General features: G+C 40.2%; 1 protein-coding gene across 1 annotated transcript in view; it reads right to left on the bottom strand.

Moving 5' to 3' along the window:
* The window catches only part of FRAS1 (Fraser extracellular matrix complex subunit 1), a 724001-nt gene that overhangs the window by 273797 nt on the left and 423082 nt on the right, over nt 1–27122 (bottom strand). The window contains exons 16-17 of the mRNA XM_075352182.1: nt 13796–13936; nt 4547–4687 (exon numbers count right to left, since the gene is read on the bottom strand). Coding sequence (XP_075208297.1) covers nt 4547–4687; nt 13796–13936 — 282 coding nt within the window. The remainder of the gene's footprint in view (nt 1–4546; nt 4688–13795; nt 13937–27122) is intronic.

Below are 27122 nucleotides of genomic sequence, written 5' to 3'. Positions count from 1 at the left end.
GAGAATACCAAGAGTGTGCAAAGCAGTAATAAAAGCAAAAGGTGGCTACTTTGAAGAACCTAGAATATAAGACATATTTTCAGTTGTTTCACAATCTTTTGATAAGTATTTCATTCCACATGTGTTAATTCATAGTTTTGATGCCTTCAATGTGAATCTACAATTTTCAGAGTCATGAAAATAAAGAAAACTCTTTGAATGAGAAGGTGCATCCAAACGTTTGGTCTGTACAGTATATATATATATATATATATATATATATATATACACACAGTGCCTACAAGTAGTATTCAACCCCCTGCAGATTTAGCAGGTTTGATAAGATACAAATAAGTTAGAGCCTGCAAACTTCAAACAAGAGCAGGATTTATTAACAGATGCATAAATCTTACAAACCAACAAGTTATGTTGCTCAGTTAAATTTTAATACATTTTCAACATAAAACTGTGGGTCAATTATTATTCAACCCCTAGGTTTAATATTTTGTGGAATAACCCTCGTTTGCAATTACAGCTAATAATCGTCTTTTATAAGACCTGATCAGGCCGGCACAGGTCCCTGGAGTTATCTTGGCCCACTCCTCCATGCAAATCTTCTCCAAGTTATCTAGGTTCTTTGGATGTCTCATGTGGACATTAATCTTGAGCTCCTTCCACAAGTTTTCAATTGGGTTAAGGTCAGGAGACTGACTAGGCCACTGCAACACCTTGATTTTTCCCCTCTTGAACCAGGCCTTGGTTTTCTTGGCTGTGTGCTTTGGGTCATTGTCTTGTTGGAAAATGAAATGACTACCCATCTTAAGATCCTTGATGGAGGAGCGGAGGTTCTTGGCCAAAATCTCCAGGTAGGCCGTGCTATCCATCTTCCCATGGATGCGGACAAGATGGCCAGGCCCCTTAGCTGAGAAACAGCCCCACAGCATGATGCTGCCACCACCATGCTTGACTGTAGGGATGGTATTCTTGGGGTCGTATGCAGTGCCATCCAGTCTCCAAATGTCACGTGTGTGGTTGGCACCAAAGATCTCGATCTTGGTCTCATCAGACCAGAGAACCTTGAACCAGTCTGTCTCAGAGTCCTCCAAGTGATCATGAGCAAACTGTAGACGAGCCTTGACATGACGCTTTGAAAGTAAAAGGTACCTTACGGGCTCGTCTGGAACGGAGACCATTGCGGTGGAGTACATTACTTATGGTATTGACTGAAACCAATGTCCCCACTGCCATGAGATCTTCTCGGAGCTCCTTCCTTGTTGTCCTTGGGTTAGCCTTGACTCTTCGGACAAGCCTGGCCTCGGCACGGGAGGAAACTTTCAAAGGCTGTCCAGGCCGTGGAAGGCTAACAGTAGTTCCATAAGCCTTCCACTTCCGGATGATGCTCCCAACAGTGGAGACAGGTAGGCCCAACTCCTTGAAAAGGGTTTTGTACCCCTTGCCAGCCTTGTGACCCTCCATGATATTGTCTCTGATGGCCTTGGAATGCTCATTTGTCTTTCCCATGTTGACCATGTATGAGTGCTATTCACAAGTTTGGGGAGGGTCTTAATTAGTCAGAAAAGGCTGGAAAAAGAGATAATTAATCCAAACATGTGAAGCTCATAGTTCTTTGTGCCTGAAATACTTCTTAATACTTTAGGGGAACCAAACAGAATTCTGGTGGTTTGAGGGGTTGAATAATAAATGACCCTCTGAATAAACTTTTCACAATTTAAAAAAAAAAAATAAAAAAAGAAATAACATTCTTTTTTGCTGCAGTGCATTTCACACTTCCAGGCTGATCTACAGTCCAAATGTCACAATGCCAAGTTAATTCCGAATGTGTAAACCTGCTAAATCTGCAGGGGGTTGAATACTACTTGTAGGCACTGTATATATATATATATGTATATATATATATATATATATATATATATATATACATACATATACATATACATATACACACACAAGGATGGGGATCATACATATACAAGGCAGTAGGATCATTACCAGGATGGGTTACCTTAGTAGAGAATTTGGGGAGATTACCCCCACAACAGTGTCAGCAGCAGATTCTCGCTCCATAACAGTGTGTCATGACCACATTTTTTGCTTAAAATTTTATTTTCATATTTTCCTCCTCTAAAACCAGGGTGCATCTTATGGTCCGGTGCGTCTTATGGTCCGAAAAATATGGTAATTGATACTCTAAAAAAATTTAAGGATGACCTGGATAGTTTTCTTGAAAAATATAATATTACAGGTTATGGGCACTAGATTTTGTGATGGGTCATTGATCCAATGAACTAGTCTAAGTGCCATTTGTGAAGTTGGAAAGGATTTTATCTCATAATATAGGGCAATTAGCATCTGCCTCATGGGATAATTGCTTTCCTCTGGATCAACATATTATACCAAAAAACATAGTTAAGGATCCGGTACATATAATCAATCACAACCAACCAAGAAAATGCACAGCATAAATATATTAAGTTCACAAAATATTTATTAGAGTTTAAAAATTAATTAAAATATTGTACAATGAAGATATTAGAATGGAGAGTGTATATAGGTGAAAAATGTTCCCTGGGTTAACCCATTAAAATAAATTACATTGCTAGCATTATGTAGATAACAGAGGAAAATATTAAATCCTTATAAGTAATTAGTATACCTTTAAATTCAATCATGTAGGGATCAGGTCTAATTCTTTACAATGATAAATAAATAAATTAATAATTATATAGTGTTGTAAACTAGCATTAGAATACTCGATAGAACCCCACATAAATTGTATACAGTTGTTTAAGAGATTATTCAGATTATAAATTGAAAGATGTAATGTATTATTTCTATATAAAAATGCATCTTATCAAATGAGATTAAATATAAATATAAATTCATATAATAGTAAAGTGCAAAGTGCTGATACTTTTCACGGGAAACAAGAAAAATGGCGAAACACGAGTCGGGAGCTTCCCTGGGGCCCCTTTGTTTGTACTAAAACTTTATGGCAATCTTTTGTGATGCTAAGTAATTACTAGTTTTCGGATTATTCTGGATTATATTGTACACAGTGTATTTTCTATTTCTGCATGGTCACTCTGTGTATCTTTATTACATAGCAGTCTCATATTGAGTGTCAGCACTTTGCACTTTACTATAATATGAATTTATATTTATATTTAATCTTATTTGATAAGATCAATTTTTATATAGAAATAATACATTACATAGAACTATTTATAATCTGAATAATCTCTTAAACAACTGTATTCAATTTATGTGGGGTTCTATCCGGTATTATAATGTTAGTTTACAACACTATATAATTATTAATTTATTTATTTATAATTGTAAAGAATTAGACCTGATCCCCTTCATGATTGAATTTGACGTTATACTAATTACTTTTAAGGATTTAATTCTTTCCTTTATATTATGTACATCATGTTAACAATGTAATTAATTTTAATGGGTTAACCCAGGGATTTTTTTTCACCTGTATACACTCTCCATTCTTATATCTTCATTGTACGATATTTTAATTAATTTTTAATCTCTAATAAACATTTTGTGAACTAAATATATTTATCGTGTGCATTTTCTTGGTTGGTTGTGATATTAGTATAGAGATTTAACTTGATGGACTTCAACTTAAAAAATGATAAAACCTAATTGGGAACACTACTTAGACTGTTCTTCCCATTTTAGTAGAGTGATTTACTGTTTTTTATAGATGAGTAACAAATAATAATAAACTAGGTATTTCTAATACTATGCTGCTCTTAACCAGCTTTATTTTTTTTTCATGTGGTTTTTAGGAAGTTTTACAATGAAATTTGCAGCCAAAGATTGTATTTTAAAAATTATCCTATGTGCATAGCAAAATACTAGCAAGTTACAAGTGAGCAAGTTATACCACTTTTCAGCCACTGTTGCTATCTGGGAGATGAGGTGTTTAAAGGGGATATCCTATTCAGTCACTGTTTCTGCAGAGAGTTATAGCTGCAATTGGGCTTGTTATCCTTATAATCAGGTCATTTTAACTTATTTCTCTCCAAATCGCTTTGTTTAGAAGGAAAACTAAAGGTCATCTGTAAGAACTGCTATCGTTCTGGCGTCCAGTGGCAACCCATATATTACCTGGTTGGGATGTAATTTTATAGTTCTATTAAGAAATATACTGCCAGTTATGGCTTATCAGAGCTTTAACAACTTATTGCTAGGGGTTAGAAAGGTCAGACCTGCAAGTGTCAAATAAATGGCAGGGCTTCTTGCATTTATCGTTTATGTAAGACAATACATATCTAATAGATTTTGCGGTCATCACAAAAATAAAGTTTAGTCTTTTTTTTACCATTTATACATACATTAATGCAATAAATATGGTTCTAAGATTGAATTGACCCCTCGTCCTGATGTATTAAATGCAAACATTGACTGAAGAAAAGTTGGAAACATCATATGAATATCTGGGAGGGAGACATTTAGTTGGCTACTTGGCTCATTGGGTATAAAAATATCCTGTTAAATGACTTTATAAACAGTAAAGAGAATTAAATACCATTGCAGTGATTTCCTTCAAAATAATATCCTATGCCACAGTTACTGATGCATTGTCCTTTCAGCAGGGCCAGAGCAGGTGAGCAGGATGTGCACTGGTTGGCTAGTGCTCCGGAACATGATGCACAATCTTTGTGACATGCTGAGGAAACAAAGAATAAAACACCAGATGCTTCATGGACATGAAACAACATTTCTGTCAATCACAATTCAATTCCAACATTTGAAATCATAAAATGTTGTAAAGCTAAACTAAGACAAAGACTTGAAATATTCCATCTGGGTTGCCTACTGTGCAGAAATTCCAGGGCATTTTTTTTGTCCTAATGAAAAGAAAAAATAAGGAGTCCATAATTTTTTTTAAGGTGAAGAAATTTATATAGATTATTTTGACTGTAATTATCATCACCATTTTACAGTGAATGCAGCTGATGTCTTCATATCAGAATTATGGGATGCAGACACATCACTTATAATCATAAAGTAGGGCTTGTACTGGGACCCTGGAGGGAGCTAAATGGGAGGACCGCATGACTAGGATAACTGCCAGGTACTAGTTAGTTTATGGTGTTTAAATTGGGATTTGTTTGTCAAGATGTAGTCTTGCAGGCTCATGGGAGTGGGAACATGTTCAAAATCTGTGGGTTGGTTATGGGGAGGTGCCCCATGTGGAGTCTTTCCTGATTGGGGGCGCAGGGTGAGGTTTGGGGCAGTTTGTTGGTATATCAGAAAGTCTCGCCCTCCCTTTCTCATTTATCGTGTAGGCCATGGTTTGATGTAATGCAATTTTGATTTATATTGTGATGTTTACTTGGTCATGGTAGTGGGCAGGAGCGGGTCTTTTGAAAGCCAATTGGTGTTGTAGAGGAAGGGGAGTGGTGGAATCGGTTGGTTAATCCACCACTTCCCTCTCTCCTTTTATGTTAAATGGTTGTTAACATTTGGGAAGTCCCTACTACTGAGCTGAGGTCTCAGAGGGACAATTTTATGGGGGGTGCCATCCAGCAGGAGGGCTCTTGAATTGGTGCAATGCAATTGGGGGCAAAGAGGCTAGTGGATGGTGCCAGAATTTATGGTTTGGTTTTCACAGACCTGTTCTTCCTCACGGCTATTTTCTTATGTAGTATTTAATTTTCAATAAAAGGCTGCTGTGGCCAAAAATTTCAAACAAAATCTTATGTTTGTCATTGTTGGGAGGGTAAGTACGGGTGGCTATGGAGGGTATTATTAGGTAGGAGGCTAAAGGTCAGCCATTCCATAGTCATGGTTTATTCTGGATTCAAAATCTGTCCATAAAAAATATTGTCTGTCCATGATTTTTTGATAAGCTGTGCAGAAAAAATAAAAAATCAAGTTGGGAACCCTGACTGCAATAAGTGAAATACATGTACAATTTATGGACAGATCAAGGGCCAGGTCATAGTAAAATTAATATGTAACAAATTTCTGTTAAATAAAAATGCCACATACAGAGACTTTCTCTATTAGAATGGCCTTATCTACCCCCAGTTACAATATGTGCTTTATCCAATATCCAGTATCCAAGTGTGACAGACAAGGATTCTAGTAATCGGATATTCTCAGTATATGACACAAATCTAATTTCTAACCATCCTGCATACTGTATCCTAAAGAATGTCGCTGTACAAATTTACAAGGCTAGAACATTAAGTTCTGCACTGAAAATCTTTTCATGTCACTCTTGCCGTTCTCCTAACTGCACATTGTCACTTACATTGTGACAGATGATATTACATTAGTGGTAATAGATGCTGTTTATTGCTTGTCATTCACAATCATATCTCTACCGACTTGATTTCTTCTTGCCACTTTACCACCAGAAATATAACAAGCTGACTGTAATTGAGATGCCTTGAAAATCTGCAGTTTGGCTGGATAAATAATACGGCTATATAATCCCGATATGGGCTATCTGCCTGCCTGAAATATGTCAATGTGCAGTTAGTAATGCTTGCACTAAACCTATAAAGAACCTTGGCTTAATTTATACAAAATGTTAACATATGGTTTCTAGTAACTGGTGGTTCTTTCACTAGACGCCATGTTAAGAAACCAAAAGCTCCCCGAAACACAAATGGACACAATTAGGAAACAATACTGCAATACGTAAGGGTTCTTAAGAATTTAACAAGAGCTCTGTAGTAACTAAACTATTTTTCTTGAAAACATATTTATTTCCTCTTTGTTATATAACAAAAACAAACTAATATTGCACAAAGTCTTAAATGTACAATGGAATGCAAAAAATCAGAGCATATATCATAATAACTAGTCTAAATGGTAAATGTGGTGGATGGGATTACCATCATAAATATGAAGATAGGCTGAATCAAGGAAAGCTGACCCTAAAGTAGCATTGGCATGTGATGTATCTTTTATGTATCCTTACATCGCTGTTATTTGTAGGTAGTTTATTTGTTTAATATATCACTTTCAAGTTAAGGATCTGGTTCTCAGCATATTTCCCACAAAACTACCCTCGTAGATTTGTTCCCCATTTTATTTTTCACACTTATTTTCTTCTTTATCCATTTGTCATTTAGTTGTACCTTTTACATTGCCTTTTGTGTGGCATATCTCCTAGACATGCAATTATTATGCAGAGTACTTTATTATTTTTTATTCCATACTTATGTTCCATTTCTTAATGTATCACTTGTATATTATGATTTAAGGAAGCACTCCCATCAAAAATGTTATCCTCTTAATATATTGCAGTTATCATATTATATAGCACTGTGTACTTACAATTGCTCATTTTCCCCTTCTACCCAGTAAATTCTTCTCTTTTCTGTGCTCTATGTAGAAGCAGGAAGTCTCTTGTCACTACATGAATCATTCTCCTCTTCAACGTTTGACCCAGCTGCTCCATCCTTCTCTCTGCCAGGGACTTTTGCACTGATGACTGATGGAGAGAAAATTGACATCCAATTTCTACATAGAGCTTAGAAGGATTCAGCTAGTCAGTTTTTAATCCCGTGATCATAGGCCTAATGGAAAATAGAAGAATTACCTATATTGAAGGGCAAAATGAGCAATTATAAGTACACAGTGCTATATAATATGATGATTGCAATATATTAAGAGAATTTAAACTTTGATGGGAGTGCTTCTTTAATAAAGTGATTATTTTCTTTTTTTTAATTTCCTACTTGCCTCTGCTCATAAAGCAGTAGTCAGAGGGCAGCTCATAAAAATAGCCTCCATCCAAAAAAGGAAAAAAGACGCAGATATTAAATATATATTAACCCGTATTCATCACCTTGAATCCCTGAATACACCCAAAGCATCCCCTAACTTGACTAAAGAAATTGTAACCCATAGATTCCAACTAAGATCCCTACTCCTGCAAAAATACGAACATAATCTTAAAAAAAATAGATCGACATTTTATGCTATGGGGGATAAAGCGGGGTCCTTATTGGCAAGAAGGACGAAAAAACGTGAGATCCAATCTAAAATAGAATTCCTGAGGGACCCAAACGGAACAATCACTAGACATCCCATTGAAATAGCATAAGCATTTGCGAAATACTATGAGGCCCTGTATAATCTAAAATATGATTCCAATACGTCACAGCCGACTCAAGTGGATATACAGGGTTTCCTAGACACCCTGGATCTTCCCCGGGTCTCAGATGAGAAATTAGAGGAACTTAATCTTCCCTTTACTACACATGAAATCCTAGGTGCCATCAAAATGACTAAGTCTAACTCTGCCCCGGGCCCCGATGGGCTGCCATACAAATATTACAAACAATTTACATCCACTCTGTCCCCCTTTATGTCAAAAACCTTAAATTTTTGGCAAAATAAAGGGTCAATTTCCCCAGACAACTTAGAAGCGATTATTATCACGCTACCCAAGCCAGGGAAACCTGCAGACACCCCGGGTAATTTTAGGCCTATTTCACTCCTAAATTGTGATGTTAAAATTTATGCCAAACTAGTGGCAGATAGACTTCATAAAGTGATCCTGACCTTAGTGGCTCCAGACCAAGTTGGGTTTGTGACAGGGAGGCAATCTAAGGATGGCACCAGACGGATGCTTGACTTGATTGGACTGGTGGAGATATCGGGTGAACCCAGTGCATTCCTGTCTCTTGATGCTGAAAAAGCCTTTGACAGGGTGCACTGGGGATACCTGGAGAGAGTTCTAACAAAATTCGGGTTCTTGGGGAAAATCAAGTCATCCATTCTAGCCCTCTACTCTTACCCAAATGCGTCAGTGTTGGCATCGGGGTTTCTGTCATCTAAATTTCAAATAAGTAATGGCACCCGCCAGGGGTGTCCATTGTCTCCCGCTATTTTTGCTTTAGTGGTAGAACCTCTGGCGGAAGCTATACGAAAAAACATAGCCATTTCTGGTATAAGAGTTGGGGAATTTGAACATAAACTTGGTTTATACGCAGACGATGTGATAATTTCCTGTTCTAACCTTGCAGTGTCGATTCCAGCAGTGGTGAACACATTATCAAACTTTTCTAAAGTGTCGTATTATAAGCTTAATGCAGCAAAGTCTTTGATACTGCCGTTTAATGTACCGGTGGAGGCCAGGAGTGCGCTGGAGGGGGCCTTTCAATTCAAATGGTGCGACAGGGGGATACCTTATTTGGGTATTAAGCTGACACCATCGCAGATGTTAATTAAAGAAAATTTGGAACCTCTGATCCAAAATTTAGAAAAGGAATTGGGAAGGTATGAAAAAATATCATTGTCCTGGATGGCCAGGATACAGTCCTTTAAAATGGTTTTCTTACCCAAAATATTGTATGTGCTCAGATGCCTTCCCATCAAAATGTATCACAAAACCCTGATGAAACTTCAATCGTTGACTAACAAATTTGTCTGGGGTAATAAAAGGGCTAGGGTCGCAGGTAAAGTATTATACCCCCCATATGACTTAGTGGGATTGGGCACCCCAAACATATCGGCATATTATAAAGCCTTACTAATTGAATCACTAAAGGAATGGTGGCGTCCAGGTAATTCACATAGATGGGCTCAGATTGAAAATTTCCTGTCCCACCAGGGCTCGGTCAGAAGAATGATGGAAGCAGAATATTTGAGCCGTTCACGGTTCTCCCCGTGTGTTCCCACCATGTCAGCCTCCCTGGAGGTCTGGCGAAATGACTTGATTCATAAGATTCAGATTCCTCTTTCAGAGATTTCCCTCAAGTCGTTGGAATCTCAAATCCCCTTTTTGAATCTGGCCAGGTGGGAGGGATCGGGCATTACAGTGCTGGCGGATCTATACTCTGATTTGGGTGTTAACCCCTTTAATGAAATAGTACGGGAACACCCCTCTTTAAAGGGCTGTTTCTATCAACACATCCAAATTAGTCATTTTCTGGCCTCTAAATTTCCTCCAAAGTCGAATCCTCTGTTACCTACAACAAAGGCTTTGGTATTTAAAAAGATAATTAAATCCAAAGGTATCTCCTCGACATACAAATGGCTCAATAACCCCCCCGAAGAGCAAAAATCTCCTTATATGAATAAATGGGACGTGGAGTTGAGTGTCTCTACCTCTCCTTCAAACTGGCACTCGGCATCAGCAAATATCCAAAAATATTCCAAGTGTATAAATCATCTGGAGCATCTGAAAAAAGTACACCTGCGATGGTATCGGTCCCCAGCCAACTTAGCACAGTTCCTCCCAAATTATTCGCCACATTGTTAGAAGGGCAAAGAGGGAGGAAAGACATTGCATATAACGCACAACCCACAATGAAATATACAAGAACCTTTATTAGCAGTACAAAAATACAATTTAAAAACAATTAAAACATGTAGAAAAAACAAGATCCTGTACCCACAAGTGTATAATAATTATCATAATTCAACAGAGTACACTAGTGAAGCCAAGCCACAAATAGGAAATAAATTGCGAACTGGTAGAATATATATATACAAAAGGCCAAAAGACCAGGAGTATCACATGCAGTCAGGATGAAAAATGACTACAATCAGTCCTGGAAACAATAGCCAAAAACCATGCAATTTAAATAGCTCTATATAAGGCTAAATCACCTATAATACCTCTGGACCTGCAGAATAAATCATTGTATGATCATAAGGGCATCATAGCCCTGCTGGGCAAGAAGCACAGGGCCCACAAGTTCCTGGCAATCCAGGGTTGAAACCTGTTCCCTGGGCCTTAGCCTTATATAGAGCTATTTAAATTGCATGGTTTTTGGCTATTGTTTCCAGGACTGATTGTAGTCATTTTTCATCCTGACTGCATGTGATACTCCTGGTCTTTTGGCCTTTTGTATATATATATTCTACCAGTTCGCAATTTATTTCCTATTTGTGGCTTGGCTTCACTAGTGTACTCTGTTGAATTATGATAATTATTATACACTTGTGGGTACAGGATCTTGTTTTTTCTACATGTTTTAATTGTTTTTAAATTGTATTTTTGTACTGCTAATAAAGGTTCTTGTACATTTCATTGTGGGTTGTGCGTTATATGCAATGTCTTTCCTCCCTCTTTACCCATTACGTGTTCCATTGCATTATCAGCACCCCCTTTATTGATTTATTTTGCTATTGTGGTGCATTCTCCCCCCTTGCTGCTGTTACACATTGTTAGAAGGGCTGCCTCCAAAGGGGTACTCTTGGTCACTGCTGGTGGGCTTGTCCCAAAGTTTTCTCGTTCTGGTTGGAGGTGTTTGGCCTGATGGGTGAGCTGACAGGCAATCCTATTAATCCGAATCCAGGTTTGGCAGTGCTAAACGTGGGTATAGAGGAGTTCTCTTGGGAATCCAGGGGTTTATTAGTTCACATTCTAGTAGCTGCCAGATATTGCATAAGTTTGCACTGGAAATCCCCAAAGACGCCTACATTAGTTGAACTATATAACCGAATTAATCTCCAATGCCAATACGAGTTCTGTCTGGCTCACTCCATAAGCGCCAAAAACAAAATACTTCAGATTTGGGACACGTGGCTAAACTCTGTATATGCATCCCCTGTCAGGCATCTGTCTCCAGGGCAAACTGTTGATAATTAAAAATGGGTCAAATAGGGTCAAAGAGAGTGTTACGCAGGGAGTCCACCCATACCACATGTCAATATTCAAGGTGTTTAAATCTCTGTTGTTGTTACTGCTCGGGCTACCCCGAAACGCCATCCAATTCCCTCCCTCCCCGCTCCCCCTCCCTGGTTGCTTCCTTGCAACCATCCATGGCTCTCCCCCTCTCCCCCACCTCTCTCTCCCCTCCCTTTTCTTATCTTCCTTTCTTACTCTCTGGTTCTGGTTGTTTGGATCCCTTGTTTTGAGGATTAAAGAGTAAATTGGTAGGCTGACTCTATACGTATTGGGTATTGATTAACCTAAAAAAAGTTGCAACTTGCATCAGACATGATTGGTGGTGGTGTGACAGGAAATGTGAATCATAATCAAAGGTGATACTACCACGTGTTACAGCGTTGTCCTCTTTGTGTATTATTGCCAATGATACCTGAATTTCTCCTTTTTGTAATGTAACTTCCTACAATAAAAATTGATTGGATTAAAAAAAAAAAATTTCCTACTTGCCTTGCATAAATAGGTGTGTGTCACGAACAGCCGGGGGAGTCACTCAGATATCCCGCAGCTGTTCACTAATTTGTCACAAACACGACTACTCTCTAGCGCCCCCCTTTTCGGCAGGCCACTTTTGGTACTGCAGGACAATGCATAAAAAGAGGCTGCTGAGCTAATAATGCCAAATATTGGAATTCTCACAGCAAGGGTAAATGTATATATCACTGATTCCCGCTAATGGAATATATATATACCTCGGTACCCTTAATGATAGCACTTCAATAATTCTATGCAATAATAATTACGCTGCCACCACCCAGACTTTCTACAGGTAGCTGGGGACCCGTTTCAGATAGCAGAAGGCTTTTCGGATGGGTTTCGGTTCGTATATAGAACAGAAGGAAATGAACTATTACATTTTATATATTTAATCTGAAAATAGGCAATGTTTAAAAAATATACAAGAATTTACAAAAGGGAACAATACAAATACAGTATAGACAGTTACATAAAAATAAAAGGTATAAATGTAAAACTTACTAAACTCGTGCTATAGATGTGATGTCTGAATTTAGGGAGGGAGGGGCTCCAAGAGAAGAAGATGGTAGAACGACGGCCAGCATCACCACTTACTGATGCCCTCCAGTACTGACTCCCCCCAACAAGGAGCTAATCGCTCTTATGCCCTCAGGTAACCCCCCTCTCTGTGAACTCATTTTACAGTCTCTTGTGGGCTGTGCCAAGAGTGTCACAAAGTTCTTTAATTTTAGCTTTTCACATATCTTTGCCCCTGGGCCACACAGATGAAAGATATTAGCGTCATATTTTATATCTCGATTTTACATTTACATAGATACCAAACACAATGCATCTAGCATGATTTTACTGGCCAATACTAATTTGTCGTGATACCAGCAATCTCCCAGTCAAGCTAAACAGTGCGCTGAACAGCGCTTCACAGGGATTCTGGCAGTATGTTTTTCATTTTTCTAGCATTAACGGGCCACGTAAAAAACTGTATTAGGAGTTTTCCCTCCAATAGAACAAAGGATTGTCAAGGATTGTCTTTCTGTGCATCTTTTGGCTGTAGCTCCACCATGCCCGAGTCGTAAATTCCTAAGCTTTCAGGCCGATCAGATAATCGTCATGGCGATATGTGGCTGATGGTGGGGAGAGAGAGTAAGGACCCTTCAAGAGTTTTACATGACAGTGTGTATCAAAGAAAGAAAAGAAACAAGAAACAATGTAATAATTATTTATGCTGGTTAGAAAAAAAAACTACTGAATATACAAACACAGATCATTAAAAAGGTTAAGGGTGATTTATTTTACAGTGTACAGTTTGCTGATAAAAGCAAACCCAAAACAGTATAGTCTGCTAAAAGAATCTGAAGATTATTATATTTCTATTGCTGCAAATTATCAAAGCATTATTGGGTAATATTGGACCATACTGCAGTTTCTCTGACTTTTAGCTCAGACAGACAATGTCAGCGGTGGACAGCTTAATTTCTGGTAGTAAAGTCATTAACATCAATTATTAAAATGCAATTCATTGTGTGCCCTAAATTGCTAAATAAAGTATGAATGTGTTAATCTAAAACACAACATTTCCAATCATTTTTTGTTTTGACTAATTTTAAGAAGAATAACCACTGTGACAATTTGTAGGTCAAAGATGAAAATAATTCCTACCTATACACACTCCATCAGAGTCAGCATAATAACTCGCTGGACACTGTAGCACACATCTGCCATGGTGAGAAATTCTGCCTTTGGCACAGCTTAAGCATCTGTTGTTGTCTGAAGAGCATGTTTGGCACGATGGATCACAATCTTAAAAGAAAAAAAAAAAGAGAGGACATTAAGAAAGGAAACTAGATAAAATGGCAACAAATGCCAATGTCTTCTGATTGGAACGATATAGAATACTATATATAGCTGTGGTATTTAATATTCACATATGGGGCAGTATGCAGTTGGAGCTCAGAATGAACTTGGCACAATCAAACAGTGAAGCAGATGGTCATTCTGAGGAATAAGGGGAGTGAGCCAGGTCACTATAAAATGCAGTCGTAACAATTGTAATCCCTTCATTTTCTGAGTCTTCAAATTGGCCAAATACTTTTCACTGTTAAAAGAAATCATACCTTTTAAAAAATTGATCAGTTAGTAAAATATCATAATAAAGGGGAAACCTATTCAACAATAAAAGCCATACAAGAACTCAACAAACAATTAAGAGCTAATCCGAAGGCTGTAAATGAATGCATCTTACATTAGTGCAACATATGAGAAAAGGGGCACATGTAATGAGGTTCTGGATTTCATTAAACAGATTTACAATATTTAAATTCGACTGGAACCCAAAATCTGTATTTTGGGTCAGTTAGAGAATGGAGTTCATCTAGACTTTTCGGTTGCTTTGAGCATTTTATACATTTTATTCCAAGCTAGGAAGCTGTTGGTCTAGCTTGGAATACTATGCTGATCCCCCCCAAATGAACTATATTATACATATAGAATAGGTAAATATCTGAAAAGGAATGCATTACCTAACTGACAGAATTTGGGAAACATGGACAGATACCCCTGGTGTTTCGGCCTATATCCTACTCTGGGATAGAGTGATGGATCAAATCTTGATAACTATACACTGATACTTCCATGATTCAGAATGGTTAATGATACCTTCAACGTAGTGTACTTTCATTATAATTTTAACTTGTCTTTATTCAATTGGTTATAGGTAGAGCTGATCAAACGCACAAAAAAATCGGGGCTGGCGGATCACTGACAGACTTAAAAATAAGTCCGATCCGCTACGGAATCCGGTGCCCATATAAGTCAATGGGGACCGGAACCTGGAGATTAAAAACGTTTGTGGAGGGGATGGGGCGTAGGAGCGCGTGCGTGTACTCACTGGCATGGCAGCACACTTCTTCCGGGTCACGTTTTTCTCTTCCGGAGCCGACAATTCAATATTCATTCTTTTGCCTGCCCACTGGTGCGTGTCATTGGTTACAGTTAGACACGCCCCCACCCTGAGTGGCAGCGTGTCAGCTGACTGCAACCAATCACAAGCGTCAGGACGGCCGGTGGGCGGGGAAAGCAGTGTATCCGTCGCAAGTGTGACTCCGGCTTTTTTTTTTATTTTATTTAAATAAATAATTAAACAACCCGACATGCGGTCACCCCTAATTTTCATCATCAGCCATTGGTAATGCCGGCTGCGGGCTGGTATTTCAGCCCGCAGCCACCCGGTATTGCCGCATCTATTAGATGTGGCAATCCCGGGACATTACCGGCTCTTTCCGGAGGCGTGATGCGGTGCCAGTCAGGGTAATAGGTTTGTGATCGCACGGGCGTCTGTGAGATACTCGCATCACAAACCTGTAAATGAATGTAAATAAACACACACACACAGAAAAATCCTTTATTTAGAATAAAGTACAAACGCGTCCTTGTTCACCACTTTATTACCAAACACCCTGCAGCTCCGGCGTAATCTACACGTCCCATGGCGACACATCCGTCTCTGCTACATATCACACAGCTAGCAGCCGTAAAGCACGGCTGCCAGCTCTGAGTGTAGACACTGACTGAGCAGAGGCTGAGACAGGATAGGCTGTGACATTTTCTCCTCCACAGCTCCAGCTCCTCCCCTCCTCAGTGCCAGCCCGCCCCCCGCAGCAGAGGTCTGCTCTCACTGACCTCAGTAGAAGGGACACTTGAGTGACACTCGGCTCTGCTGTACTGCCAGCGTGAGCCGTGTGTCATGCGATTGGATCGCACCAGTGTAAGATCGCACCGGTGCATGCGGAGACAGACAGCGGAGGAGATGGGGAGAAAGTGCTCCCTCTATCTTCTCCGCTCCTGTGATGCAATTGCAAGATCGCATCACAGTCGCATGACCCTCGGCTGACACCCGCAGCAGAAGGTCATTTGCATGTCACATCGAAAGCGGTACGTAAGTGTACAAGAGCCCTCAGAAGTGTGCAGGTGATGATATGTTAGACTCGTGCGGGTCTGACATGACATCACCCGTCACAGTCTGCCACTGTCTGAACATGAGCGTGCATGTACCTAGAAACACATGCACGCTCCTGTCAGAAGTGTGTGCGGGTGATGCAATGTCAGACTCGTGCGGGTCTGACATGACATCGCACGGCACAGTCTGCCACTGTCTGAACATGAGCATGCATGTACCTAGAAACACATGCACGCTCCTGTCAGATGTGTGTGCGGTTGTACTGCGATATCAGACTTGTGGGAGTCCCTCGCAAGTGTGACTGCTGCCTAAGATAGACCGCATGCATTTTTTTTTTAAATTTAAATAAATAATTAAAAAAAAAAAACGACGTGCGGTCCCCCCCCCAATTTTCATCCCCAGCCATGATAACGCCGGCTGGGGGCTGGTATATTTTCAGCCCGCAGCCACCCGGTATTGCCGCATCTATTAGATGTGACAATTCCGGTTTGATATCGGCTCATATTGATTGCCCTGGTACGGTGGCAATTAAGGTAATAGCAGGGGTTAATAACAGAGCACGGCTGTTACTAAACCCTAGGTTTGTGATCGCACGGGCGTTTTTGAGACACCCGCATCACAAACCTGTAAATTACAGTAAATTAACAAGACACAGAGAAATCCTTTATTTGGAATAAAATACAAACGCAGCCTCCTCCTTCACCACTTTATTAACCCCCAACACAGCCCTCCAGCTCCGGCGTAATCCACACGAGATCCAGCGAAGACACATCCAGCTCTGCTTCATGTCAGAGCGAGCAGCCATAGAGCACGACTGCCCGCTCTGAGTGCAGCCTATTACTGAGCCGCGATAAGCGATGAATGCACGGCAGAGCTGTCACAGGCTGGCGGGCGCGTCAGCCAGGAACCAATCACAGATGAGAGGACGGCCGGTGGGCAGGGAAAACACGGAAAGCTGTGTGTATGTGATGGACAGTACAGGAAGTGAATGCGCGACCCGGAAGCAGTGTGTTCCATCATGACACCAAGTCTTGGTAAGTATGAAACGCTAATTTATTTCTGATTTTCTTCATTTTTATTAATTGCCGAATCTGGATTGTACACCCGGAATCCCGCGCCCGGGTGCGGCACAGATATAGCGCTGAAACCGCGGGGATCCGGACTTTTACAGTCCGGATCCGCTCAGCACTAGTTATAGGTCTTGTGGATATATTAGAATATGCTTAGCATCTTTGTTTTCTTGTTGTTTTTTTTATAGGATTTGGAAGAGATTTGTTGTATTACCCTAAAGTACCTTCCTAATACATTGTGATTGACTTATTTTTCCTTTTTTTTTCAACAAAAGAAAAAGATGTTTTAAGAAAAATGGATCTGTTTAAAAAAAAAGAAAAATCAACATCTTGTATGGGTTTTTCAAAAGCATATCCAAACGCACATATTAATAGTTCTGTATAAAGTTGGCATATTACTAAACATTGACTTCAGCTTTAAAAGTTTGTCTGGTAGCAGTTATATACATGCGCTACGGAGACGGCTTTGTCAGTCTATGATCAGCATCAGCAAGAACATCAATGTCATGGTGGCGTGCTGGTAAGAGAGACAAAATCAACAGATAATTACAGGCAGAAAATCTCGTTGATGTCTACATGACTGACCTATCTCTATGATCAAATCTGATAAGCCACTCTGTGTTGGCTCACTACTCATACAGTAAAAGCTTAATGACAGTTATTACTCTCAATTACTATGTGTAGAAAATAAAAATGTCACACACGAGTTAATTGTTGTAATGCATAATGTATAAATAAAAGTACCACTTGAAAGAAGAGGGGGATTATCACTTTGCCAGTGATCACGTATGTGACTGTAATGCATGTATATACATTTTCACCGATCGGCGTCTTCAGATGTTTTTAGCACCGCTCTGCCACCACATAACTGCAGTTGACTGGCCAAGTGATACAGCAGTTCGTGTCTAAAGTAGTGGTCACTTTTTAAAACTTCTCTATACAAGTCTATGGGAATTCCTCCTCACTCCTCACTCAACCCCCCCACCTGACATATCCATCAATGTCAATTGCTGCTCACTTTCCCCAGTCCCACGTGCTCGCTGCATGGGCGTAACTCTAGACATCTAGTAACTCTGATATCTCTTTCAAGCCTCACATCTAAGCCCTCTTCACCTCCTGCCACCCCCAACTCAAAAATATCTCCCGGATCCGTACATTCCTATCCCAAGAAGCTGAAAAAATCTTAGTACAGGCCCTTATTATCTCCCACCTGGATTATTGCAACATCCTGCTCTGTGGCCTCCCTTCTAACAGTCTCACACCCCTACAGTCTATTGTAAACTATGCTGCATGACTAATCCACCTGTCGTCCTGTTTCTCACCGACCTCTCCTCTCTGCCAATCCCTTCACTAGATTCCCATTGCCCAACAACTTCAGTTCAAAACCCTAACCAAGACCTACAAAGCCATCCACAGCCTGTCTCCTCCCTACATCCGTGACCTAGTCTCCCCTAGTCTACTTACCTGCACGTAACCTTCGATCCTCACAAGATCTCCTTCTCTACTCCCCTCTCATCTCCACTTCCCACCATTGCATCCAAGATTTCTCCTGTGCCTCCCCAATACTCTGGAATGCTATGCCACCACATATCAGACTCTTGCCTACCTTGACAAGCTTCAAAAGGAACCTGAACACTCACCTCTTCCAACAAGTCGAAAACCTGCCGTAACCCTCAGTCTGATATAGCGACGCACGACCAGCTCTACCCTCACCTACTGTATACTCACCCATCCCTTGTAGACTGTGAGCCATTGCGGGCAGGGACCTCTCTCCTCCTGTACCAGTCTGTGCCTTGTATTGTTTATGATTATTGTACTTGTCCCTATTATGTATACCCCTTTCATATGTAAAGCGCCATGGAATAAATGGCGCTAGAATAATAAATAATAATAATAATAATAATAATAATTCAGAACAAGGCTTTATAGCATTGTATTGCTAAAAGTGACTTCTGTAACACACAGTGATCTGGCGAGTTGCAAAAGCTGTTGCATGGTGCTGGAGTGACTAAAGCCGCTATAAAAACAAGTTAAGACAATGATCGATGAGTATGTATCTACAATCATTATTCTAACTTGGGGATGGGGGAAAAAATACTGGAATGATGGTTTAAGTCTAAAAGTAAACAGTTTTGCTGCATAATGTGTTTATTAAGTGGCAACATCATCCTCTACTGTGGAGGACAAGTCAGTAGGTAAAAATATTTGCCTTCTGGAGTAGGCAAACTGCTGGCCAGTTTGGAGAGACAAAAACAAGCAATAAACCCTTTTATTGTGTAATGTAGCCTCTCTCAAGGCATGTTACCCTCAAGGGTCCTTTTATTGACTGTCACCTGGGGGCCACCTTACTTTGGAGAATGCAGATTTTGATAGCTAATAGCATAAATAAACAATGTTGAAAACAATGTTGAAATTTGGCCGTTAAAAATAATGATCTCCTCACATAGCAAATAGACTGTTCTTCACAGACAAACAGACACTTATTTTGCTGCACAACTCAGTCAATTGTGTAGTGGTCACAGTGGCTTACTGCGTTCAACTCCATTCTGCTCTTTGGTGGGGTTGTCGGCTGTCACTTTCAACCATTGATCTGATATTGATTACCTATCCTAAGGCTATGGCCATCAATATAAAAGTAGCCAAGAACATAATAAAACTAAAACATATTTTTTTAGGCCAAATCACATGAATTTAAGTTAAAAAATGTCGCCAAACATAGGCAACTCCTTCAAGTTGCATAAAGATATGAGATGAGATAAAAATGGAGTAAAGACAAAGATAACGATGAAGTAATATGATAGAATATATGATCAATATAGACATTAGATACAGATATGTACATAGGGTTATAGATACAGTATAATTATAGAGATAGTTCTAATACGTTGAATTACCACAATTATGCTCATTGAAATTTCTGACCTGAATTACAGTACACATTCTGATTACATAAAGTACATGAAAAAATGAATGCAACATGGCTTTAGTGCTTCAGTAACATCATAATCAAGGTGCCTCTACAACCTTGATAACAGCACTCTTCACGACACTCGTCAAGAATTTGACAAGTGGGGGTTGCCACGCCCCATATCGCCTTAGGCTGCTTTCACACATCCGGTAGGTGCAGAGCCAGGCAGTCCGGCTCTAAAACCTATGCAACGGATGCGTCGAAAAAGCCGCATCCTTTGCATACTTTTTTAAAATGTGGCCCGTCCGTTTTCTTACGCTTGCGGCATGCTACTGAGCATGCGCAGTGGCAAAAACCGCATGCGGTGGCCGGTTGCAGTTTTTGCTGCATTGCGCCACATCCGCCGTCCATGGACATGCATTGAAAAATGCGCCGCATCGGCTGGATGTGGCGCGATGCGTTTTTTTTGCCGCACAAAAAAACGTGCCAGGCAACGTTCCATCCGGCCGCCGCATCGGCTAAATCTGCCGCATGCGGCAAATACCGGACGGAACGCAAGCCCATGCGGCACAATGTGGCACTAATTAAAGTCTATGCAGGAAAAACGCAACCGGCAGCAAAAAAAAACGGTTGCGTTTTTCCTGCAAAGTGCCGGATTGTGCCGCACAGGAAAAAACGGAGGTGTGAAAGCAGCCTTAGCTCCACTCACTTTGTCAAGACTTGGTGAAAATGTTATGAGAAATCACAACATTTTAGTGCAGTCACACTGCACCAAAGGTTTTGTGACTTTTCTAAGCTTTGTACGTGAGAATACTGGCGGAAAAGCTTTGATAAATTGGGCCCATTGTCGCTAAAGAAGTTATCCTGTGAGATCGTCAGGCTATCTGTAAAAGCTGCTCCCACTCTTGTATACCCAACAAACCCTGACATGTTACGAAACGGCTACGTTTCTTTTCAGATTTATTGCCACGACTTACCACAGCTGTAACAGCTAAAATCTTCCGAATGCCCATTAAAGATGCATGTTCTGCCAATTGTTTGTATATTTATTTTGATGGGCCATGCCATGTACATTTATGGCATAAATTTATTATAGATGTAGATTTGAGCAAAGTGATTGGGAACTGACGCAAACTCCAGTCAATGGAGAGGTAGTTAAAATGCCTCATAGGAAGACAGGATAAAACCCATGTAAGTCCAAAAATTATCAAGTAGTAATCAGGAATTATATTTAATAATCAGCAGCTAAAACTGATAAAAGGCTACTGTTAACTGTACTATTGTAATCGACATTTCAATTTTCACTGATCTCTGTAAAAACAGATAGAATATCTAATATTTACAGCATTATACTCCTATAGATGTGTTTTCTGACTCTGTAAACTTTGGTGAGATTTCCATTTGAGCTCTATTCCCATTGAAGAAAATGAAGTACTTCTATGGGACATTATTGTTTTGGCAGCATGGTTCATTCACTCGCCTGATGAAGAACATGGCCTTTAGCAATCAACCGGCACACACTACCTCCTTTACTGCAGACAAGTGGATGTTTCAGTCCTCTGGATCTTGTACATTGTGCTGCTTACTGGGCCAAATAATGGTCATAAAGAAGAAAAAATGCTCCTGGTCTCTAATCAGTCCTAGCTAGGATCTTGGTTAAAAAAATAAAAAAGTTAGAAAGACACTAAAATCCATATCAGTGTTACTGTGGAGGAAGGGGAAACAAGGCAAATTGTGTGCAACAGGGTCATTATGTGTGTGTGTAATAAATACACTAATAACGGAGCAGCCAATAATTATGGTCAACTCCTCTTTATCATATATCTTGTAGTCATTTTGAGTTGCATTATGATTTTGTTTCCTGCAACTAGAGAGCAGTATATTGTCATATATATGACACAAGGATCACAAGTTTGACAGAGGTCGGAGCTAATTTCTGGCTTTTTTAAGAAAAAGGTGTTTGGGCTTTTTTTTTCCATTTTGGATTATGATTGGCAAAAAAGGCATTAAATTGTAACAATAAAATACAAAATATTCAGAAAAAAATTCTTTAGTAAATAAATTGCCTGCGTACAATAAGCAAAGTGAAAAACAGAAATGAAAAACCTAAATCAAATATTTGCCTTTAAAACAACAAATGCTTTTAAGTACTATTGTACAGTTTTTGAAGGAACTAGGAAGATAGGTTGTTCCAAACATCTTGGAGAACTAACTACAGATCTTTTGTAGACATAGGCTTGTGAAAATCATCATGCCTCTTTATGTAATCCTGTACAGACATGATGATGTTAAAATTAGGTCACCATATCCTCAACTCCAATTTTTGTGAAATCAGATGCCTTCCTGATGGATGGATAAGTGTAGTGATAGGCGGACCCGCAGATACCCAGGATCAGAGGGTCCAACTGTTTTTTTAAAAAAAAACAAAACAAAAAAAAAAACAACTGTTCGGGCCCGGTATTGATCTCAAATATGTAGCTGGACACCAATCCCCAAATAAGTCTATGGGGACCCTAATCAAGCGATTAAAAATGGTGGCAGAAGGAAGAGGAGGATTCCTGCAAGCGTTTCATACTTACCAGTCTCCATGCGGTTGTACACTGCTTCCGGGGCCGCTCATTATCATCATGCATATGAACTTCTTCTCCTGCCCATCAGCACCCCCATATCTCTGATTGGGTGTCGTCAGGCAGCACCCCCAGCCTGTGTAATAACTGTCTGACTGCTTTCAATCATACATGCTGTAGCTATATTGCAGTAAAAATAAATAAAAAAAAAACTGAGAGTAGGGTCCCCCTCTTTTAGGATATCCAGCACAGATAAAGCATACAGCTACAGGCTGCAGCCCCCACCCGTTTGCTTATCTTGGCTGGGTATCAAAAATAGAGGAACCGCATGTTGCTTTTTTAACAAAAAATATTTAAATAAGTTATAAAAACAAAAGGACTGCGGTCCCCCCAAATTTTAATACCTAACTTTTATAAAACCGACAGCTGGGAGCTGTGTTCTCAGGCTGGGGGACCCATGCTTATTGGGCCTCCAGGCCTAAAAATAGCAGACTGCAGCCGCACAGGATTGTTGCATCCATTAGATGAGACAATCCCGGAACTTTACCCGGCTCATCCCGATTGCCCTGGTGAGATGCCAATGGGGGTAATAAGGGTTTAATAATAGTCTCACAGCTGCCACTAAGCCCTAGATTAGTAATGGTAGGCATCTATGAGACTCCCCCTCATAAGCAATCTGTAAGTGAAAAGAAATAAACACAAACACTGGAAAAAATCCTTTATTTGAAATGAAATACAAAAAATAACACCCCTTTTCACCCCTTTATTAACACCAAAAACACCCAGGTCTGATGTAATTCACACAAGTTCCCACGATGATTCCACCTTTGCTACACCTGAAGTGACAGCACGTGGGAATAGAATATGACTGCCTGCTGTCAGCTGCAGGCAGAGAATGAGCTGCAGTGATAAGCGGTGACGTCACTCATGTTATTTGTGATCACAGCTGAAGGTTCCCACGGTCCTCCACCTTTGATCACAGGTAACCTCATTGAACTGAGTGACCTCACAAAAATTTTGCTTTAACTCCAAATCTTTCATTTTCACAAGGGTAACAGGAGATAAAGGACTTTGCAATTTATTGTGCAATTTATCCTGAGTTTGCCAATACACCATATGTGGTTAAAAACAATTTGTGAGACACAGTACAGAGTGAAGAAGGGAAGGAGCATATTTGAGTTCAGAATTGTTTGGAATGGTTTGCAGGTGCCATGTCACATTGGCAAAGCCCCTGGGGTGTCTAAACAGTACAGCTCCATCACAAGTAACTCCATTTTGGAAATTAGACAATTAAAAATTGCAAATAAATCCTTGTTGTGCCCAGTACAATGTAGTTACCATACATTGTGCCAAGCTCATGCTTCTAGAAACCTGCACTTGGTAAATTTAGTGGGCTTTGCTCACTACAATAATGGCAAACATGAGGATGTTATCTGTGGTTTAAGCACACTGTGGGGCTCAGAAGGGAGGGGGGCATTTGGATTTGGGAGCGCAGATCTTTGAGGGTGGGAGGAGAAGGAGGCAAGCATTTGTCCATAGCCTTTGTGCTACCAGTAACATGGAAGCCCCCTATATTTCCATTAACAGATGACAAATCTGTGTGGGGACTTGCGTTTTTGTGGGTTCAGTTGAATGCTACTTGGTAGCAATTTGGATCAGTTCAAATTTATCCTGTGCTCTATACTGAGCACTTACATTGGGGTTTCCATCTATATCTCAGAGATACGCGATTGAGGTGAAATCCCTGATGGATCTATTCATTACAGTGATGCAGCAGAGTTTATCTTGACTCCGTTTGGCCTCTGTTTTGCGGTGTGCATCTTATCAAAGTGGAACAAAAGTGCTGTTGACTGCACTTTTGTGCACATCTAAAAAATATGGACACCCCCTTAACAAAGGCCAGACAGGAGTTCAAAATGACTCCATCTGCCTCATTACAGTAAATGTTCCATTGCAAATTTTGTCTAAATCATGATTTGCAGAGATTTAAACAAACATAGTCCCCGGTATAAGCGCTCAGTGTAGAGCACAAGAACAATGTGAACCGAGCCTAAAGGGTGCTTTACATGAAGCGACATAGCCAGCAATTGCTAGCGATGTGGCGAGCGATAGCACCCACCCCCGTCATTCGTGCCATATGTGGTGATCGCTGCCATAGCGAACAATATGGATACGGCAGCGTCACACACACATACCTGTTCAGCGACGCCGCTGTTGCTGCCGAACAATCCCTACTTCAAGGGGGAGGTGCGTTCGGCGTCACAGCGACATCACAGCAGCATCACAAAACAGCAGCCCAGTAGAGGAGGAGGGGAGGAGATGAGGGGCCGGAACATGCCGCCTACCTCCTTTTTTCTTCCTTTCCGGTGGACGCAGGTAGGATGATGTTCGTTGTTCCTGCGGTGTCACACACAGCGATGTGTGGTGCCGCAAGAACGACGAACAACCAGCAGCATGCACCACCAATTATATTATGAAAAGGAGCAACGTGTCAACGATCAACGATTTTTGACGTTTTGCGATCGTTGATAGTCGCTCCTTTTAGTCACACACAACGATATCGCTAACGGCGCCGGATGTGCCTCACAAACACCGTGACCCTGACGATATATCGTTAGTGGTATTGTTGTGTGTAAAGTACCCTTTACTGTGCTCTTTCGGAGGCAGAATGAACAAAACAGCAGCAGTTGAAGAGTTGGCTTTATTTATTTATTTTTTACACTGTTCAACTTGCGGTATAAGGGATTAGGTGGCTTTATTCCTCAGGTCAGTACAATTACAGCGATATCAGCAGTTGTTAGGGGTTTTTTTAGGTTTCGCTATTATCACGTTAAAAATGTTTTGTTTTTTTTTTAACAAAAAAAATAAATAAATTTTGAAGGCTATAGATTTTTTTTACCAACAGAGTTATTTAATGGCTTGTTTTTTTGAGGGATGAGTTGGAGGTTTTATTGATACCATTTTGGGCCACATAGTATTTTTGATTGCTTTCTGTTCACGTTTTGTGAGGCAGAATCAAGGAGAAACACCTTTCACCGTGACATACACCACGTGCAGAATTATTTGGCAAGTTGTATTTTAGAGGATTTTTTTATTATTGATCAACAACTATGTTCTCAGTCAACCCAAAAGACTCAAATATCAAAGCTTAATATTTTTGGAAGTTGGAGTGTTTTTTTTTTAGATTTGGCTATCTTAGGAGGATATCTGTTTGTGCAGGTAATTATTACTGTGCAAAATTATTAGGCAACTTAATAAAAACCAAATATATTCCCATCTCACTTGTTAATTTTCACCAGGTAAACCAATATAACTGCACAAAATTTAGAAATAAACATTTCTGACATGCAAAAACAAAACCCCAAAAAATTAGTGGCCAATATAGCCACCTTTCTTTATGATGACACTCAACAGCCTACCATCCATAGATTCTGTCAGTTGCTTGATCTGCTTACGATCAACATTGCGTGCAGCAGCCACCACAGCCTCCCAGACACTGCTCCAAGAGGTGTACTGTTTTCCCTCCCTCTAGATCTTACATTTGATGAGGGACTACTGTTCTCTATGGGGTTCAGATCCGGTGAACAAGGGGGCCATGTCATTATTTTTTCATCTTTTAGACCTTTACTGGCCAGCCACGCTGTGGAGTAGTTGGATGCATGTGATGGAGTATTGTCCTGCATGAAAATCATGTTTTTCTTGAACGATACCGACTTCTTCCTGTACCACTGCTTGAAGAAGTTGTCTTCCAGAAACTGGCAGTAGGTCTGGGAGTTGAGCTTCACTCCATCCTCAACCCGAAAAGGTCCCATAGTTCATCTTTGATGATACCAGCTCATACCAGTACCCCACCTCTACCTTGCTGGCGTCTGAGTCGTAGTGGAGCTCTCTGCCCTTTACTGATTTTACTGCTCCAGCCTCTGGCCCATCCATCTGGCCCATCAAGAGACACTCTAATTCATCAGTCCATAAAACCTTTGAAAAATCAGTCTTAAGATATTTCTTGGCCCAGTCTTGACGTTTTATCTTATGTTTCTTGTTCAAAGGTGGTCTTTTTTTCAGCCTTCCTTGCCTTGGCCATGTCCCTGAGTATGGCACACCTTGTGCTTTTTGATACCCCAGTAACGTTGCAGCTCTGAAATATGGCCAAGCTAGTGGCAAATGGCATCTTGGCAGCTTCACGCTTGATTTTCCTCAATTCATGGGCAGTTATTTTGCATCTTTTTTGCCCAACACACTTCTTGCGACCCTGTTAATTATTTGCCATGAAACGCTTGATTGCTCGGTGATCACGCTTCAAAAGTTTGGCAATTTCAAGACTGCTGCATCCCTCTGCAAGACATCTCACAATTTTGGACTTTTCAAAGCCTGTCAAATCTCTCTTCTGACCCATTTTGCCAAAGAAAAGGAAGTTGCCTAATAAGTATGCACCCCTTATATAGGGTGCTGATGTCATTACACCACACCCTCCTCATTACAGAGATGC

This window comes from Anomaloglossus baeobatrachus, chromosome 1 (assembly GCF_048569485.1).
Source record: "Anomaloglossus baeobatrachus isolate aAnoBae1 chromosome 1, aAnoBae1.hap1, whole genome shotgun sequence".
In the NCBI taxonomy this organism is placed as follows: domain Eukaryota; kingdom Metazoa; phylum Chordata; class Amphibia; order Anura; family Aromobatidae; genus Anomaloglossus; species Anomaloglossus baeobatrachus.
The sequence above is the reverse complement of the archived record's forward strand: the minus strand, read 5'-3'. Positions and strand labels throughout refer to the sequence as shown.